This window comes from Myiozetetes cayanensis, unplaced genomic scaffold (genome assembly GCF_022539395.1).
Source record: "Myiozetetes cayanensis isolate MyiCay16 unplaced genomic scaffold, myiCay2020 scf41, whole genome shotgun sequence".
Taxonomy (NCBI): domain Eukaryota; kingdom Metazoa; phylum Chordata; class Aves; order Passeriformes; family Tyrannidae; genus Myiozetetes; species Myiozetetes cayanensis.
In genome coordinates, this window is record NW_026087643.1 from 1,031,102 (window position 1) to 1,049,318 (window position 18,217).

At 54.4% G+C, this 18,217-nt stretch overlaps 8 protein-coding genes across 8 annotated transcripts; 4 read left to right on the plus strand and 4 right to left on the minus strand.

Annotated features, from left to right (window-relative positions):
- Nucleotides 1-17: 17 nt before the first annotated feature.
- On the minus strand, nucleotides 18-404 carry LOC126647950 (scale keratin-like). The gene has a single exon (XM_050330566.1). The coding sequence runs from the start codon at nucleotides 402-404 to the stop codon at nucleotides 18-20; it is 387 nt and encodes a 128-aa protein (XP_050186523.1).
- Nucleotides 405-1,864: 1,460 nt separating this feature from the next.
- On the plus strand, nucleotides 1,865-2,281 carry LOC126647804 (scale keratin-like). The gene has a single exon (XM_050330335.1). The coding sequence runs from the start codon at nucleotides 1,865-1,867 to the stop codon at nucleotides 2,279-2,281; it is 417 nt and encodes a 138-aa protein (XP_050186292.1).
- A 1,626-nt stretch (nucleotides 2,282-3,907) lies between these two features.
- LOC126647953 (scale keratin-like) lies at nucleotides 3,908-4,294 on the minus strand. Its single transcript, XM_050330569.1, has one exon. It carries the CDS (start codon nucleotides 4,292-4,294, stop codon nucleotides 3,908-3,910), a length of 387 nt encoding a protein of 128 aa, XP_050186526.1.
- A 1,454-nt stretch (nucleotides 4,295-5,748) lies between these two features.
- Nucleotides 5,749-6,113, plus strand: LOC126647948 (scale keratin-like). Its single transcript, XM_050330564.1, has one exon. The coding sequence runs from the start codon at nucleotides 5,756-5,758 to the stop codon at nucleotides 6,110-6,112; it is 357 nt and encodes a 118-aa protein (XP_050186521.1). The 5' UTR covers nucleotides 5,749-5,755; the 3' UTR covers nucleotide 6,113.
- Nucleotides 6,114-7,752: 1,639 nt separating this feature from the next.
- LOC126647821 (scale keratin-like) lies at nucleotides 7,753-8,139 on the minus strand. The gene has a single exon (XM_050330351.1). The coding sequence runs from the start codon at nucleotides 8,137-8,139 to the stop codon at nucleotides 7,753-7,755; it is 387 nt and encodes a 128-aa protein (XP_050186308.1).
- A 1,459-nt stretch (nucleotides 8,140-9,598) lies between these two features.
- Nucleotides 9,599-9,985, plus strand: LOC126647805 (scale keratin-like). The gene has a single exon (XM_050330336.1). It carries the CDS (start codon nucleotides 9,599-9,601, stop codon nucleotides 9,983-9,985), a length of 387 nt encoding a protein of 128 aa, XP_050186293.1.
- Nucleotides 9,986-13,964: 3,979 nt separating this feature from the next.
- LOC126647822 (scale keratin-like) lies at nucleotides 13,965-14,351 on the plus strand. Its single transcript, XM_050330352.1, has one exon. It carries the CDS (start codon nucleotides 13,965-13,967, stop codon nucleotides 14,349-14,351), a length of 387 nt encoding a protein of 128 aa, XP_050186309.1.
- A 702-nt stretch (nucleotides 14,352-15,053) lies between these two features.
- LOC126647823 (feather beta keratin-like) lies at nucleotides 15,054-16,663 on the minus strand. The gene is made up of 2 exons (XM_050330353.1): nucleotides 16,565-16,663; nucleotides 15,054-15,767 (listed from the first exon to the last, which is right to left on the minus strand). Exon 2 carries the CDS (start codon nucleotides 15,732-15,734, stop codon nucleotides 15,399-15,401), a length of 336 nt encoding a protein of 111 aa, XP_050186310.1. The 5' UTR covers nucleotides 15,735-15,767; nucleotides 16,565-16,663; the 3' UTR covers nucleotides 15,054-15,398.
- Between the last annotated feature and the right edge of the window lie 1,554 nt (nucleotides 16,664-18,217).

Sequence of the window (18,217 nt, forward strand, 5' to 3'; positions counted from 1 at the left end):
GGCTGTTGGGTGAGGCTTTAGCAGGGCCCGCAGAAGTCCCAGATCCTCCTGGAGGAGCGGGGCAGGACACAAGGGCTGCAGGCGGGAGCTCTGCCAAAGGTGCAGAGGCCCCCCGAGCCCTGGGTGGCCCCGGCGCCGTAGAGGCCCCCCAGCCCCAGGGAGCCCCCAAAGGCGGGGGCTCCGGCGGAGCCCACCACGGCTTGCTGGGGGAAGGAGCTGAGGATGGGGCCGGGGAAGGTGACGACGACGGGGGGCGGCTGGATGAAGGCCGTGGAGTCGGGGCACTGGCGGGCGCACAGCTCGTTGCAGCTCTCAGCGATGGGCTGGGGCACAGCCACGCTGGTCTTGGGCGGGCACAGGTCGTAGCAGGAGTTCTTTGGTGGGCACAGGTCGTAGCAGGACATCTTGGTGTGAAGGAGGTGAGACTGAAAAAGACACACACAAAAAAAGTGTTATGAATGAGCCAGAGATGCCTGGGATGAGCAGTTCAATGGTCCCTGGCTGCCCTAGAACTGAAGTGGTCACAGCCATATGGACTTGATCTCTCTGCTCATGACTTGTCCTTTACCCTGACAACCCCCCTCAGAGCCCTGATCCCCACACAGAGAGAAACACAACATCAGTCCCCAAATCCTCTGCACAGTCTATCATCCCTCCTCCCTGCCAGTCCATGCCAGGCTGCTGCCAGCACAGCCGCTGCCCTGGGAGCTCTCGTGCCCAGGGAGGGCCCTCCCTAGCCCCTGCTCCAGGAGGCCCAGAGCTGCGAGCACCCACCTGCCCTTGTGCTGAGCAGAGGGAGGCTGGAGCAGTGGATGCAGCCCTGGTCCAGGGCAGCCCTTTTATGGGTGGCCGGGCAGGCGGGGCAGGAGCTGCCCATGCGGGGGCACGTGGCGCTGGGGGCCAAGCCCCTGCCTCCTGCCGGGCTGGCACGCGGCTCTTTTGCTGACTGGCTCTCCTGGCCAACCCCAAACCGCTCTCCCAGCCCTGCAAATTACCCCGCTCGGACGCTGCCACCTCATGGGGCAGATGAGTCCTGCTGGCTTCTCATTATCTCCCAAGTGTCCACTATCTGCAAAAGGGGAAGATTGCGAAACCCCACACCCAGGGCAGCTCCTCTGGGACCTGCCTGCTCAGCACAAGCCATTAGTGGCTGGCACAGCAGAACTGGGCTCGATCCCCTCCAGGCACTGGCCTTGAAGCTCTGTAGGGCTGGGGACCCTTAGATAATAGATGTGCCATAGATGGCAAGCAGTTCCCAAGTGTTCCTTGTTCCTGCCACTCCTACCCTAGCCACCACAACCCATCCCAGCTGTGGAGCCCCACTGCTGAGGGAGATCACGGGATCACACAATGTGCCCAGGATATATTTGACCTTCACAGATCATCAGCTGCTGTCCCTGCACAAGAGTCACGTCATGTCGCCCAGAGTACTGTCCAAGGACCTCTTGCACTCTGTCAGGCTTGGTGCTGTGAGCACTGCCCTGCTGACAAGAGCCAAAGCAGCAGGAAGGGGCAGAAGCCTCAGGCAGCGGGATGTGCTGGGGTGGCACCCGGGGGGATGCTGACTCAGGGAGGGGCAGGAGCCGCACAGCCCTGGTGTCATCAGCAGCAGGGAGTGTCCCCCATGCAGATTGGCCTGGCTGGGGCTGAGCACTGGTGGGGCTGCTATAAAAGGCCTGCCTGGGCCAGGCTGTGCCAAGCTGCTCTGGCCACCTTGTCCTCGGGGAGAAGGGTAAGTGTGGCAGCGCTTGTGCTGCTGGCTCCTGCTGCAGGTGCAACTCCTGTGCCTGGGGCGCTGCCCTCTGCTGCTCTCCTGCCATCCCTGCCTGCCCTCTTGCAGAGCTGCATCGCCTGCCACGCCAAGATGTCCTGCTACGACCTGTGCCCACCCAAGAACTCCTACTCCGACCTGTGCCCACCCAAGAACTCCTGCTACGACCTGTGCCCACCCAAGACCAGCGTGGCTGTGCCCCAGCCCATCGCTGAGAGCTGCAACGAGCTGTGCGCCCGCCAGTGCCCCGACTCCACGGCCTTCATCCAGCCGCCCCCCGTCGTCGTCACCTTCCCCGGCCCCATCCTCAGCTCCTTCCCCCAGCAAGCCGTGGTGGGCTCCGCCGGAGCCCCCGCCTTTGGGGGCTCCCTGGGGCTGGGGGGCCTCTACGGCGCCGGGGCCACCCAGGGCTCGGGGGGCCTCTGCACCTTTGGCAGAGCTCCCGCCTGCAGCCCTTGTGTCCTGCCCCGCTCCTCCAGGAGGATCTGGGACTTCTACGGGCCCTACTAAAGCCTCACCCAGCAGCCATCGAGCCCTTTGGGTGCTTCAGCATTGAGCCTTCTGTCTTCTCTCCCTCCCCTCTCCTCAGGACTCCTCTCCCCTTCCCTTGTACATGACAGCCTCCCTACCCTTGCAATAAAATAATCTTGCATCCAACATCTGCCTCTCTGTTTTCCTGTTGTTACTCAGAATGGGGGGCAGTTTCCTTGACCTGCAGGGGGGCACAGTTTCCTTGACCTGCACGTGACCCTGACCCCACTGGCTTGGGCAGTGTCTCCTCCCCATCAGAGCCAGGCAGAGCTGCCTTTGCAAAAGCCCCCAGCCCTGGCAGCTCTCAGCCCACAAGGCCCTGCAGCTGAGCTCCAAGGACTCTTCCTGGAGTCTGACAGCTCCTCTCTCTGCAGTACTTGGAGCCCATGGGCTTCTGAAGACCTCCAGCCCTACTGGGTAACAGTGTGGCTGGCCCTGGCCCAGGGGACATGCCAGACATTTCCTGGGCTGCCTGAGCTCCAACCCATTTGATGTTCCACAGCTCTGCTAAAGGTCTTTGGAGTGATGGCAAAGAAGAACCTTCCCTATCTCCATGCTCCTTACCTTAAATTTGCTTATCAACAGCACCTTCTCTTTCTCTTTCCCTACATCCTTCTCTCTCTCCTATTGCTTTTCCTTCTACTTCTTCCCACTCTTCATCCTCCCCATTCCTCTCCTTCTTCTGCTTCCATTACATCTTTGCTATCATTTTCTCTTACCCATGAACACTTCTATTTTACTTTCCCTTACCCTTTCCAATTCCCCATTTAGTTATTCTACTGCCCCCAGCACACACAGCACCCTTGCTGCCCTTCAGCTCTGTCACAGACACACAGTGACACAAATCCCAGCTGGATCCTTGTTCCCACAGCCTTTCCAGGCCATCTTGGCATCCTGCTGTCACCCCCAGCAAGGTCACCCAGAACCCAATGCCCACCACTGTGTCCAGGTGGCTTTGCCAGCTCTCCAAGGACAGACACTCCAGCACCTGCCAGGCCATTCTATGCCAGGCCTCACTCCCCCTCCCTCCCTCTGACAAAGGGTTTTGGGGCTGCATTTCAGCTGCTGCCCATTGCCTCTGCTGCTGGCCCTGACTCCTGTGCACAGAGTCTGCTTCCATCTTCCTCACCCCTTCCCTTCTCTGCTGTGTGCATAGGGATGGAATCCCCATCAGTTTCCTCTGCAATAGTGGGAACACTCAAGGCACTCTTGGGCTCTCCCAGGAGCAGAAACAGTCCCTGTCCCTTCAGGATCTGTGTATGTCCCTTTGTGGGAGAGTCTCCAGTGCCCCACATATGTCCTGTCCTCTTCCCACCACTGCAACTCCTCACTGTCACCTGGGCATTCCAGGAACAGCATTTGCCCTCCCATAGCTGGCACTCCCACACACACAGGGTCTTCCCCACTAATAAAAAACAGGGATGGAGACTTGACTTGGATGCAAGAAAAGTTTATTGTTCAGAGAGGAGCAGGAGAGACTGTGAGAGAGATGGTGGGCGAGACCCAGCCAGGCTGGTTGTCACATCTTGGAGGAGCCCAAGGGATGTTGTCCAGAGCAGCGCTGGTGGAGTGGGGGGAGCAGTGGCAGTGGGGTGTGGGCTGGGTCTAGCAGGGCCCACAGGTGTCCCAGATCCTCCTGGAGGAGCGGGGCAGGACACAAGGGCTGCAGGCGGGAGCTCTGCCAAAGGTGCAGAGGCCCCCCGAGCCCTGGGTGGCCCCGGCGCCGTAGAGGCCCCCCAGCCCCAGGGAGCCCCCAAAGGCGGGGGCTCCGGCGGAGCCCACCACGGCTTGCTGGGGGAAGGAGCTGAGGATGGGGCCGGGGAAGGTGACGACGACGGGGGGCGGCTGGATGAAGGCCGTGGAGTCGGGGCACTGGCGGGCGCACAGCTCGTTGCAGCTCTCAGCGATGGGCTGGGGCACAGCCACGCTGGTCTTGGGCGGGCACAGGTCGGAGCAGGAGTTCTTGGGTGGGTACAGGTTGTAGCAGGACATCTTGGCGTGGCAGGTGATGCAGCTCTGCAAGAGGACAGGCAGGGATGGCAGGAGAGCAGCAGAGGGCAGCGCCCCAGGCACAGGGGCCGCGGCTGCAGCAGGAGCCAGCAGCACAAGCGCTGCCACACTTACCCTTCTCCCCGAGGACAAGGTGGCCAGAGCAGCTTGGCACAGCCTGGCCCAGGCAGGCCTTTTATAGCAGCCCCACCAGTGCTCAGCCCCAGCCAGGCCAATCTGCACGGGGGACACTCCCTGCTGCTGATGACACCAGGGCTGTGCGGCTCCTGCCCCTCCCTGAGTCAGCATCCCCTCGGGTGCCACCCCAGCACATCCCGCTGCCCGAGGCTTCTGCCCCTTCCTGCTGCTTTGGCACTTGTCAGCAGGGCAGTGCTCACAGCACCAAGCCTGACAGAGTGCAAGAGTTCTTTGGACAATACTCTGGGGGACATGGCGTGACTCTTGTGCAGGGACAGCAGCTGATGATCTGTGAAGGTCAAATATATTCTGGGCACATTGTGTGATCCTGTGATCTCCCTCAGCAATGGGGCTCCACAGCTGGGATGGGTTGTGGTGGATAGGGCAGGAGTGGCAGGAACAAGGAACACTTGGGAACTGCTTGCCATCTATGGCACATCTATTATCTAAGGGTCCCCAGCCCTGCAGAGCTTCATGGCCAGTGCCTGGAGGGGATCGAGCCCAGTTCTGCTGTGCTGGCCACTAATGGCTTGTGCTGAGCAGGCAGGTCCCAGAGGAGCTGCCCTGGGTGTGGGGTTTCACAATCTTCCCCTTTTCCAGATAGTGGACACTTGGGAGATAATGAGAAGCCAGCAGGACTCATCTGCCCCATGAGGTGGCAGCGTCCGAGCGGGGTAATTTGCGGGGCTGGGAGAGCGGGTTGGGGCTGGCCAGGAGAGCCAGTCAGCAAAAGAGCCGCGTGCCAGCCCGGCAGGAGGCAGGGGCTTGGCCCCCAGCACCACGTACCCCCAGCATGGGCAGCTCCTGCCCCGCCTGCCCAGCCACCCATAAAAGCGCTGCCCTGGGCCAGGGCTGCATCCACTGCTCCAGCCTCCCTCTGCTCAGCACAAGGGCAGGTGGGTGCCCACGGCTCTGGGCCTCCTTGGGGCAGGGAATGGGGAGGGCCCTCCCTGGGCAAGAGAGCTCCCAGGGCAGTGGCTGTGCTGGCAGCAGCCTGGAATGGAGTGTCAGGGATGAGGGATGATAGACTGTGCAGAGGATTTGGGGACTGATGTTGTGTTTCTCTCTTTGTGGGGATCAGGGCTCTGAGGGGGGTTGTCAGGGCAAAGGAGAAGTCATGGGCAGAGAGGTCAAGTCCATATGGCTGTGACCACTTCAGTTCTAGGGCAGCCAGGGATCATTGAACTGCCCAGCCCAGGCATCTCTGGCTCATTCATAACACTTTTTTGTGTTTGTCTTTTCCAGCCTCACCTCCTTCACGCCAAGATGTCCTCCTACGACCTGTGCCCGCCCAAGACCAGCGTGGCTGTGCCCCAGCCCATCGCTGAGAGCTGCAACGAGCTGTGCGCCCGCCAGTGCCCCGACTCCACGGCCTTCATCCAGCCGCCCCCCGTCGTCGTCACCTTCCCCGGCCCCATCCTCAGCTCCTTCCCCCAGCAAGCCGTGGTGGGCTCCGCCGGAGCCCCCGCCTTTGGGGGCTCCCTGGGGCTGGGGGGCCTCTACGGCGCCGGGGCCACCCAGGGCTCGGGGGGCCTCTGCACCTTTGGCAGAGCTCCCGCCTGCAGCCCTTGTGTCCTGCCCCGCTCCTCCAGGAGGATCTGGGACACCTGCGGGCCCTGCTAAAGCCTCACCCAACAGCCATCGAGCCCTTTGGGTGCTTCAGCATTGAGCCTTCTGTCTTCTCTCCCTCCCCTCTCCTCATGACTCCTCTCCCCTTCCTTTGTCAATGAGAGCTTCCCTGCCTTTGCAATAAAATAATCTTGCATCCAACATCTGCCTCTCTGTTTTCCTCTTGTTACTCAGAATGGGGGCAGTTTCCTTGACCTGCAGGGGGGCACACTTTCCTTGACCTGCACGTGGCCCTGACCCCACTGGCTTGGGCAGTGTCTCCTCCCCATCAGAGCCAGGCAGAGCTGCCTTTGCATGGGCCTCCCAGCCCTGGCAACTCTCAGCCCACAAGACCCTACAGCTGAGCTCCAAGGACTCTTCCTGGAGTCTGGCAGCTCCTCTCTCTGCAGTACTTGGAGCCCATGGGCTTCTGAAGACCTCCAGCCCTACTGGGTAACAGTGTGGCTGGCCGTGGCCCTGGGGAGATGCCAGGGCTGCCTGAGCTCCAACCCATTTGATGTTCCACAGCTCTGCTAAAGGTCTTTGGAGTGATGGCAAAGAAGAAGTTTCCCTATCTCTATGCTCCTTACCTTAAATTTACTTATCAACAGCACCTTCTCTTTCTCTTTCCCCACATCCTTCTCTCTCTCCTATTGCTTTTCCTTCTACTTTTCCCACTCTTAATCCTCCCCATTCCTCTCCTTCTTCTGCTTCCATTACATCTTTGCTATCATTTTCTGTTACCCATGTGCCTTCACTGTCCTGTTCTCTCTTCTATTTTACCTTCCCTTCCCCTTTCCAATTCCCCTTTAGTTATTCTACTGCCCCCAGCACACACAGCACCCTTGCTGCCCCTCAGCTCTGTCACAGACACACAGTGACACAAATCCCAGCTGGATCCTTCTTCCCACAGCCTTTCCAGGCCATCTTGGCCTCCTGTTCTTGCCTCCAGCAGGGTCACCCAGAGCCCAATGCCCACCACTGTGTCCAGGTGGCTTTGCCACCTCTCCAAGGACAGACACTCCATTACCTGCCAGGTCAGCCTGTGCCAGGCCTCACTCCCCCTCCCTCCCTCTGACAAAGGGTTTTGGGGCTGTATTTCAGCTGGTGCCCATTATCTCTGCTGCTGGCCCTGACCCCTGTGCACAGAGCCTGCTTCCATCTTCCTCACCCATTCCCTTCTCTGCTGTGTGCACAGGGATGGGATCCCCCTCAGTTTCCTCTGGAATAGGGGGAACATTCAAGGCACTCTTGGGCTCTCCCAGGATCAGAAACAGTATATGTCCCTTTAGCAGCTATGTGTGGCCCTTTGTGGGAGTGTGTCCAGTGTCCCACCTGTGTCCTGTCCTTTTCCCACCAACGCAAATCCTCACTGTCACCTGGGCATCCCAGGAACAGCATTTGCCCTCCCACAGCTGGCACTCCCACACACACAGGGTCTTCCCAAACACTGAACCAGGAAAAAATAGGGATGGAGACATGACTTGGATGCAGGACAAGTTTATTGTGCAGAGAGGGGCAGGAGAGACTGTGAGAGAGATGGTGGACGAGACCCAGCTAGGCTGGTTGTCACATCCTGGAGGAGCCCAAGGGATGTTGTCCAGAGCAGCGCTGGTGGAGTGGGGGGAGCAGTGGCAGTGGGGTGTGGGCTGGGTCTAGCAGGGCCCGCAGGAGTCCCAGATCCTCCTGGAGGAGCGGGGCAGGACACAAGGGCTGCAGGCGGGAGCTCTGCCAAAGGTGCAGAGGCCCCCCGAGCCCTGGGTGGCCCCGGCGCCGTAGAGGCCCCCCAGCCCCAGGGAGCCCCCAAAGGCGGGGGCTCCGGCGGAGCCCACCACGGCTTGCTGGGGGAAGGAGCTGAGGATGGGGCCGGGGAAGGTGACGACGACGGGGGGCGGCTGGATGAAGGCCGTGGAGTCGGGGCACTGGCGGGCGCACAGCTCGTTGCAGCTCTCAGCGATGGGCTGGGGCACAGCCACGCTGGTCTTGGGCGGGCACAGGTCGTAGCAGGAGTTCTTGGGTGGGTACAGGTCGTAGCAGGACATCTTGGCGTGGCAGGCGATGCAGCTCTGCAAGAGGGCAGGCAGGGATGGCAGGAGAGCAGCAGAGGGCAGCGCCCCAAGCACAGGGGCTGCGGCTGCAGCAGGAGCCAGCAGCACAAGCGCTGCCACACTTACCCTTCTCCCCGAGGACAAGGTGGCCAGAGCAGCTTGGCACAGCCTGGCCCAGGCAGGCCTTTTATAGCAGCCCCACCAGTGCTCAGCCCCAGACAGGCCAATCTGCACGGGGGACACTCCCTGCTGCTGATGACACCAGGGCTGTGCAGCTCCTGCCCCTCCCTGAGTCAGCATCCCCCCGGGTGCCACCCCAGCACATCCCGCTGCCCGAGGCTTCTGCCCCTTCCTGCTGCTTTGGCACTTGTCAGCAGGGCAGTGCTCACAGCACCAAGCCTGACAGACTGCAAGAGCTCTTTGGACAGTACTCTGAGGTACATGGGGTGACTCTTGTGCAGGGACAACAGCTGATGATCTGTGAAGGTCAAATATATCCTGGGCACATTGTGTGATCCTGTGATCTCCCTCAGCAGTGTAGCTCCACAGCTGGGATGGGGTGTGGTGGCTAGGGCAGGAGTGGCAGGAACCAGGAACACTTGGGAACTGCTTGCCATCTATGGGACATCTATTATCTAAGGGTCCCCAGCCCTGCAGAGCTTCAAGGCCAGTGCCTGGAGGGGATCGAGCCCAGTTCTGCTGTGCCAGCCACTAATGGCTTGTGCTGAACAGGCAGGTCCCAGAGGAGCTGCCCTGGGTGTGGGGTTTCGCAATCTTCCCCTTTTGCAGATAGTGGACACTTGGGAGATAATGAGAAGCCAACAGGACTCACCTGCCCCATGAGGTGGCAGCGTCCGAGCGGGGTAATTTGGGGGCTGGGAGAGCGGGTTGGGGCTGGCCAGGAGAGCCAGTCAGCAAAAGAGCCGCGTGCCAGCCCAGCAGGAGGCAGGGGCTTGGCCCCCAGCGCCACGTGCCCCCAGCATGGGCAGCTCCTGCCCCGCCTGCCCGGCCACCCATAAAAGCGCTGCCCTGGACCAGGGCTGCATCCACTGCTCCAGCCTCCCTCTGCTCAGCACAAGGGCAGGTGGGTGCCCACGGCTCTGGCCTCCTTGGGCAGGGGCTGGAGAGGGCCCTCCCTGGGCAAGAGAGCTCCCAGGGCAGTGGCTGTGCTGGCAGCAGCCTGGCATGGACTAACAGGGAGGAGGGATGATAGACTGTGCAGAGGACTTGGGAACTGATGTTGTGTTTCTCTCTGTGTGGGGATCAGGGCTCTGAGGGGGGTTGTCAGGGTAAAGGACAAGTCATGGGCAGAGAGGTCAAGTCCATATGGCTGTGACCACTTCAGTTCTAGGGCAGTCAGGGATCACTGAACTGCCCAGCCCAGGCATCTCTGGCTCGTTCATAACACTTTTTTTGTGTGTGTCTTTTCCAGCCTCACCTTCCTCACACCAAGATGTCCTGCTACGACCTGTACCCACCCAAGAACTCCTGCTCCGACCTGTGCCCGCCCAAGACCAGCGTGGCTGTGCCCCAGCCCATCGCTGAGAGCTGCAACGAGCTGTGCGCCCGCCAGTGCCCCGACTCCACGGCCTTCATCCAGCCGCCCCCCGTCGTCGTCACCTTCCCCGGCCCCATCCTCAGCTCCTTCCCCCAGCAAGCCGTGGTGGGCTCCGCCGGAGCCCCCGCCTTTGGGGGCTCCCTGGGGCTGGGGGGGCTCTACGGCACCGGGGCCACCCAGGGCTCGGGGGGCCTCTGCACCTTTGGCAGAGCTCCCGCCTGCAGCCCTTGTGTCCTGCCCCGCTCCTCCAGGAGGATCTGGGACTTCTGCGGGCCCTACTAGACCTGTCCCTGGAACCTTTATTTCTTCCAGGAATGGGGAAACCTCGAATTTGTTCATCCCAAATGTTTAAACCGTGAATCTTTTCCTTAAGTCTTGTCTTTTTCCATTGTAAATCGTTTAAATTCCAGTCCTTCTTGTTCTCTGTTGTAAAGCTCATATAGATGACAATGTCAATGTCCTTTCTCTCTCATTATCTGCATCATGTCATTTATATGAACCTCATGTCATATATTGCATTTATTTAGCTCTTGTTTAAGTTCAGTCTTGACAGTTGCATGACTTGCAATTTTTAACTTCATGTTTTCAATATTTTTTGTTCCCTCTGTTTTCCCATGCTTGTTTGTGTACCCTCTGTGTGATTTATTCATATTTTTCCCCAATAAATCTTCTATGCATCAAACTTCCGTGTTGTTTTCATCTCTTTTTTTATTCCAAGCACTGCTGAGTATTCACCTGCTCATAAGGCAGATGATTTTCTTATTCTCTGTCTTTACCCATATTTTCTGTTTCCTTGCAGTGATATGGTCTATTCCTTCTTTTTACATTTATTTTTACTGCTGATTATTTTAAACTGTATTATTGTTGAAGCCCAATTTATCATGCTTCTCATAGAAAGACCACTGTATTTATAGATTTAAAATATCAGTTACCAACCTTTATGTGTTTTCTTTCTCTTCAAGTTCTTCTCTTCCAAAATTCTCTCCTGCACAATATTCCCATATGGGTTTTTTTCTTGTCTTGTCATTTTTCCCTTGTCTTTTTCCCTTATCTTTTTTTTATCACTTCTGCTTAGTTGATATTCATTATCATATTATTATCAGTATATTTTAAAATATATAATTAATTTCCACTGGTTCATGCTGTTACTCTTCTGGTATAAAAACTTTCAGTTTCTGCAGCTTCCATGAAAATCATTTCCAAATTCTCCCTACTTGGTTACACTTACTTAGTTTTGAAGGGACTTTAAGGCATTAGTGGCTTTGCAGACCAGTGAAATTCTCCTGTCTCTCGCCTAAAATGGAGAAATCATAATAAATATTGTAAATATGACCCTTCAACTCTTTTCATCTGCTCTCTTTTACATCCAACCCTTCAACCTCGCCCTTTCTCTTTGCTTAAAGGTCTAGAGAGACCCTGGAAAAGGCCTGGGAGGGCTGGGAACACCCTATGGATGGAGCAAACTCCCCTGGATGACACAGAAGGGAAAGTCAAAGCAGGGCAGGGCCAGGTCTGGGCAGGACCAGCGGCTACGAACAATCTGAGGAGGGCAGGGAGGTGTGGAGGCTCCTCCCTGGTCACACCAGGGCTCTTCCTCACCCTTGGGCCACGCAGGTCCTGCTGGAACAACAAAAACAGGAGGCACAAACCATTCTGAAGAGCTTTCCTAGCCCCTTGTTCCTCAGAGGCTTGAGGAAATCTGCAATCAGCACCTTTCTCCCCCCACAGGAACCCCCAAAGTGCATTTTGTAGCTCAGGGGAGCGTTGAAATCACAGTGTTTGGGACACAGAGTGACTGAGAAGCGGCAAGAGGAAATCAGGGAGTAGTTTGGGTGGGAAGGGACCTTAAAAATATCTCATTCCACCCCTTGCCATGGGCAGGGACACCTCCCACCAGCCCAGGTTGCTCCAACTTGGCCTTGGACACTTCCAGGGATCCAGGGGCGGTCACAGCTTCTCTGGGCAACCTGTGCCAGGGCCTCCCCACCATCATAGCCAGGAATTCCTTCCCAATATCCATCCAAACCTCCTCTCTGTCAGTCTGAACCCACCCCCTTGTCCTGTCCCTCCATCCCTTCTCCAAAGTCTCTCCCCACATTCCTTGTAGCCCCTTCAGGTCCTGGAAGACCCCAGTCAGGTCACCCCAAAGCTTCTCTTCTCCAGGTTGAACAATCCCAACTCTCCAGCCTTTCTGATGGATCAGAGCTGCTCCATCCCTCTGTTCAGCTCCTCTGGAGTGGCTCCAGCAGCTCCATGTCCTCCCTGGGCTGTTCCCCAGGGCTGGAGGGGGATTAGGGTTAGGGGAATGACAAGGGGAAGGGTCTGTAAAGTGCATTTTTATGGGTGAAAACCCCAAAGTTCCAATAAAAGATACTTGATGTCCTCTGAAAAATCACAAGAAAATGGTAAATAATCACAAATATATGTAGATTTAATTTTTTTTTTTTTTCTGGAAAGTATAGATTGAAATAATGACTGATACAGGAAATGTGATATCTGAAACTCACTGAGAATGTTGAAAGGAATTTTTTTAATGAAAGAAAAGCAGAGTCACATTAATATTAACCCATGACTTCCAATGGCACAAATCATGATTTAATTAAAGTAATGGCATGCACCACCTTGTTTCCTGCACATTAAAGCAACTGGGATTGTGTAACAGTGAAGTGTCTAAATCACTCATTTAATACAACACCAAACATTACCTGGGTTGAACATCAGCTAATGAATGTTTGTGAAATCATTACAAAGTATTTTTCTCAACAAGGCCCAGAACACATTTGATAAGAATTAACATCCACAACAAAAAACCTTTATCTGCATCTTTGATTTTTCCTCAAGATTGGGCTGGTTTTGGTGCATCACTGGGCTTGATATATTTCTGGAACATTCAGAACCACCTTTAAAGCTGAATTTCATTTCCCACTTAGACTCCTGTAGTTAAAAAAAGTGGGGTTTATGTAGGATTGAGCTGCTATTCCAATGCCTGCTCCTCTCCACTTTGGGCTGTTGCCACATGTCACTGTGTGATCTCAGCAGATATTCATGACCACTGAAAACCCATCTCAGGTCATCAAGACCTCTTTAAATTAGGGGTGGAAAAGCCATGTTCCTGGGTAGCTCTAGAATAAGCTGTTTTCTGCTTCTAATTAATTTATCAGATGGATTTAAAGGGCTGTTAAGGAAAAAATGTCCTTGTCAGCCAAAGAGGAGTCTTACAAAACCTCTGAGCAGACAAGCCCGTGACGAGGTTGCAAAGGAAGAAGTAACACGTGGAGTCAGCTTAATCCCCGTGGTAATTCCAGTGAGGTCACTGTAATGACCCCAGGAATTGCGTGAACCACTTTGGACCTGAGATTAAAGAAACGGCGATGGCGTAACGACAACGACACGAGTGCCCAAGCGGAATCAGAACCGCCATGAACTCCAGACTTCCATGACTCAAAAGCTGTTCAGCGATTTCAGCTGGGCAGAACCCCCAACCCCAAGCAAGATTCCCACCCCTGGGAGCCCTATATAAGCTCCAGTGCCTGAGTTTGTGCAGACACCTCTTCCAGCTTCTTCGCCTTGCTGAGCTTAGTGAGTATGAATTTTTGATTTCTGTTCTATTGGCTTAGTCGTGGTTTGGGGCAGAGCACTCATGGAAGGTTCTTGCAGGAATTCTGAGATTTAGAACAGCATTCCATCATTTCTGTCTGTATTTACAGACAAATAAATGTAAATGTAGGATTTAGGAGTGTGGTTGTGAATGAAGAGAAATGTGGCTGTTCTAAGCCAATGAGGAGCTTTAAAAAGTCGTAGATTAAAACACTGTTATTTCAGAGAATTATTTTAATGTTTTATAAAATTCATGAGAAGAATTGAGGCCATTTTGGGCTGAGTTCAGTGGCATTGTGGGAGTCATAACAATCCCTCCCATCTCAGGCAAAGCCACGTCTAACACAGGGCTGTTTCCTCACCTTGGGAGAGCCTGTGGGAGGCAGGACTGAGGTTTTTATGTTGTTCTTCAGGGTGTGCATTTGCAGAAGTGAAAGACACAACCATGTAGGGGGAGAAGAAAGATCAGTCTGTGGGGTCTGGTCATCCTGGGGGTGGTCTTTACACAAGCAGGCATTTTGGCTCAAGGTGCTCAGCTGGTGGTCACCAAGGTGAACATAAAACACGCATTATAGCACAGGAAGGCACAACACGGTGATTTCATTCATATCAGAATTTTGAAATCTGAGGACTTGTGTTTCAGGCTCACCTCCCTCACGCCAAGATGTCCTGCTACGACCTGTGCCCACCCAAGAACTCCTACTCCGACCTGTGCCCGCCCAAGACCAGCGTGGCTGTGCCCCAGCCCATCGCTGAGAGCTGCAACGAGCTGTGCGCCCGCCAGTGCCCCGACTCCACGGCCTTCATCCAGCCGCCCCCCGTCGTCGTCACCTTCCCCGGCCCCATCCTCAGCTCCTTCCCCCAGCAAGCCGTGGTGGGCTCCGCCGGAGCCCCCGCCTTTGGGGGCTCCCTGGGGCTGGGGGGCCTCTACGGCGCCGGGGCCACCCAGGGCTCGGGGGGCCTCTGCACCTTTGGCAGAGCTCCCGCCTGCAGCCCTTGTGTCCTGCCCCGCTCCTCCAGGAGGATCTGGGACACCTGCGGGCCCTGCTAGACCCTGCCCACACCCCACTGCCACTGCTCCCCCCACTCCAGCAGCGCTGCTCTGGACAACATCCCTTGGGCTCCTCCAGGATGTGACAACCAGCCTGGCTGGGTCTCACCCACCATCTCTCTCACAGTCTCTCCTGCCCCTCTCTGAACAATAAACTTGTCCTGCATCCAAGTTGTGTCTCTTTCCATCCTTCTCTGAAACCAAAAAGACCCAGGGGTCGTGACATTTGGCAGTTGAGGGAGTCCAGGAACTTCTTCCCTGCACAGTTTTTATTAATGGCAAAATATTCCTCCCAATGTAAAAAATGACTGTGAAAATAACTCCAGGGGTTGCTGGGATTTTCTGAGCTCTGAGGAATTGGAACACCCCATAATGAAATTATATATTAAATTATATATATTATAAGGCAGCTTTGGCTTTCCCACCTCTTCCCCCCACTGCTTGTTAGACAGGAATGATTATTGCATATTGTACTTCAAGAAATGTGACAAAGGGAAAATATTCCCAATGAGAAAAAGATCATTGCTTATATTTATATCTGATTAACTCATCAGTAATTAGCATGGTATGAATTAAATGCAGCTCTGCCTGCTACTGACAATTTATGCACAGGCAAATTTCTCCCAGAGAAGAGGAAGAGAAAGAACATTGCAAAACACCAATTATGATGCACCATATATTTAATGAGGAAGAAGTGGCATTTAAAAAAAAAAAAAATTAAAAAAGTACAGCATAAGAAAGCAGCAGGGTTTCTATGGATAAAATTAAAATTAATTCTAAAATTAATTCTCCATTTCCAGGCAGCGCTTTACAGCTGGACAGGCAACCATCCAAAATTCGCATTTTTCCCGCCTCGCTGATAACACAGGGAGGCCTCAGATCAGCAATGCCAAGCTCCTGCAGTCCCAGTAGCTCAGGGGGAAAAGCTGAGGGGGGGAGGATGTCAGCAAGCCATGGGTCACCAACTCAGTCCTGCAGTTGGGTCGCGCTCCTCATCTCCGGGGTGGGATGGAGGGGGTTCCTTTGGGGTTGTTCCCCGACTCCTCCTCACGGCCCGCAGCGGTTGGAACGGCGGTAGGACCTCCCGTAAAGGCCCCCCAGCCCCGAATACCCGAGGCTGCCCCCCAGCCCTGAGGAGCCACCTGAGTTGATGGGGACCCCCCCGGCACTCAGAGCGTCGCCCACGGCGGCCGAGGCCGAGGAGCCCACGGCGGTGTTCTGGGGGAAGGAGCTCAGGATGGGCCCGGGCAGGGTCACCACCACGGGCGAGGGTTGGATCACGTAGGTGGAATCCTGGCACTGCCTCACGCAGGGCTCGTTGCAGCTGTTGGCCAGCGGGGTGGGCCCGCAGGAGGTGGGGGCACACAGGTCGTAGCAGGACATGGTTTGGAGGGGGTTGTCACCGAGGCTGGAGCACTGGCAAGGAAGTGAATCAGAGGAGAAAGCTGTAATTAGAGTCGTGTAATTAAGCTGCTAACGTGAGGGAGAGTGAAAGAACACTGTGGAGAATGGAATAACGTGTTAGTCTTGGCTTGGAAGGAGGCTTTAATCAAGCCCAAACTCCTGTGCACGACACAGAATGAGCAGCCTTTGATGGCTCGTTTCTCACCACGCTCCCCCAGGATCCTCCAGCCCTGGGTGGGGAAGTGGGGGACAAGGCTCATGATCCGTCAGAAAAGGGAAGGAAAAACACTGCCCCAAAACAGAGAGGAAAATCTGATTTCCTCAGCAAGTAAAAGTGAGGAGCATGAACTCCCCTGTGAGGGTGGGGACAGGTTGCCCAGCAGACATTCCAAACCCACCTGGATGTCTCCCTGTGTCACCTGCTCTGGGTGACCCTGCCTTGGACTGGGTGATCTCCAGAGTTCCTTTCCAAGCCCAGTTATTCCGGGGTCCTATTCTGAGAGCCAAAATCCCTGCACAGATTCACCACTTCCAGTTGCTGAACAACCCACAGGGAGAGATTTGAACGTTTTGGAATGGAATTATTTGGTGACACAAATGACAAACGAGCCTCGAGTCCTGCATCCAACAACCTCCACCTTCACAGAACAATGACCTTCTCCTGGAAAAAAAAGTTGCTTGATGGTCCCCCCCACACACACACACACAGAGCACAAACCTTAGACTGCTACAAAGAAAAGGTAAAAATAAAATACAATGAAGGCAACAATTCAGGACATGGAAAAAATAGGAAACAAATCAAGACTTACCTTTTCCACCAAGGAGAATAAAGCAGAAGTGGATGAAGCTCCTCTGACTGTGCTGCCTTTTATACTCTGGCCCAGAGAGCCTGAGGATCTAAGACCTAATTTGTGCTATTTACCAGCCAATTACTAAAGACTTCTCAGATGCAAAATACCCCTGGCTGGTGATTTACTTTTTCCTCACTGTTTGGATTTCCTGCCTTGGTTTAATTTCCTCCCTGCAATGTTTGCATTCCTCTCGAGAGGTTTCTTTTATCTCTGAATCTTGGGGGCCCAGTTAATTCCTGCTGATTCATCTGAGCTACTGAAGAAATTATTTTGCATCCCAAGGACCGATGACACAGATGAATAAATCCACTGGGAAAGACAGAATGGGAAGTTCCCTGTGAGATCCCCCTTCTCTCTTCATGGAGAGCAGAAGTTTTTGACACATTTCCCTCTGAAAAGGGCCAGAAATTCCTATTTCTGCCTCAGGATTGGACTGTGGGTTTACCAAATTCCTCTCAGCCAGCCAGAGAAATAAATAGGAAATAAAATAGTTACACAAAGCACTTGGAGCTGATTAGACTTCACCAGTCTCAAAGCTCCTGGGAAATGGATTATTTGAGGGAACATATTTTATTTTCTTGACTCAGGAGACAGGATGAAAAAGTACCAGCAGCATCTGATCTATTCATTTAATAATAAACCACTTCACTTCCGTGAAGGAATTTGAGACACAGCTCTTCAATTTGGGAATGAGTGTCCAAGTCCTTCATCTGAGAGTCTGCAGTTTAACTTTCTTCCTACATCAAACCCCAGGAAAACAATCCAGGTCAGATGGGGGATGCCTGTGAATTTTAGGCTGGTCAGAGACACTCAGAGTCTTGCACAAGCTCAGCTTTGGGGTCATTAAAGACGCCAAAGAGTTTTACATTTGCCATTAAATTATTACTTTCCCCTACTGGGCCTTGCACTCTTAGGCAAAGTTGTTCCCCAAATTAATAGCAGCCACTTACAGAAGTTTTTTTTAATGTTCTTTTTCCCCTCTTTGAAAGCGAATTCTGTCGCTTCCCCTTTGCGTGTTTCAAAGAGCCTCGCAAAGTGCAACAATTCCATTTCCTTTTCAAAGGCAATTCCGAGATTAAAAAGCCATTGCAGGCAATGCCCAAGCAGCCTCCAGGGCAGGGATCAGTATTCCAAGCTCTCCTCGTGTTTAAATCACCGAGGCAGAGACATGCAAAACAACCCCTGAACTGGGAGTATCTTCCTGAACATCTCCTGGGAAATAAGTGCTGGTTTGTGCACTTTTGAAGAACAAAAGTCTTGCAGAAGTTCACAAACCCTTCCCATCGACCACTCAGACATGCAAATGGTGAGTTATCAGCCAACTCTGCAGCTTTGGGACGCTCTTTGAACATGACCAGCTTTCAAATGGCTGACCAAGATTCCTGATGAACAGTCACAAACTTCCCCAGAAACTCGAGTCCCTCCATTTTCTACTTGAGATACAAATCGGTGCTTGCACAAAGTGACCTGTTAAAAAAAAAAAAACCAGTTCCACTCATGAGTCACTGGGTGTCCCGACATGTGATGACCCCCACGTCTGACATGGGGTGATGGCTGCATCCAGCCCTGGGGAGGACATGGAGCTGCTGGAGCCACTCCAGAGGAGCTGAG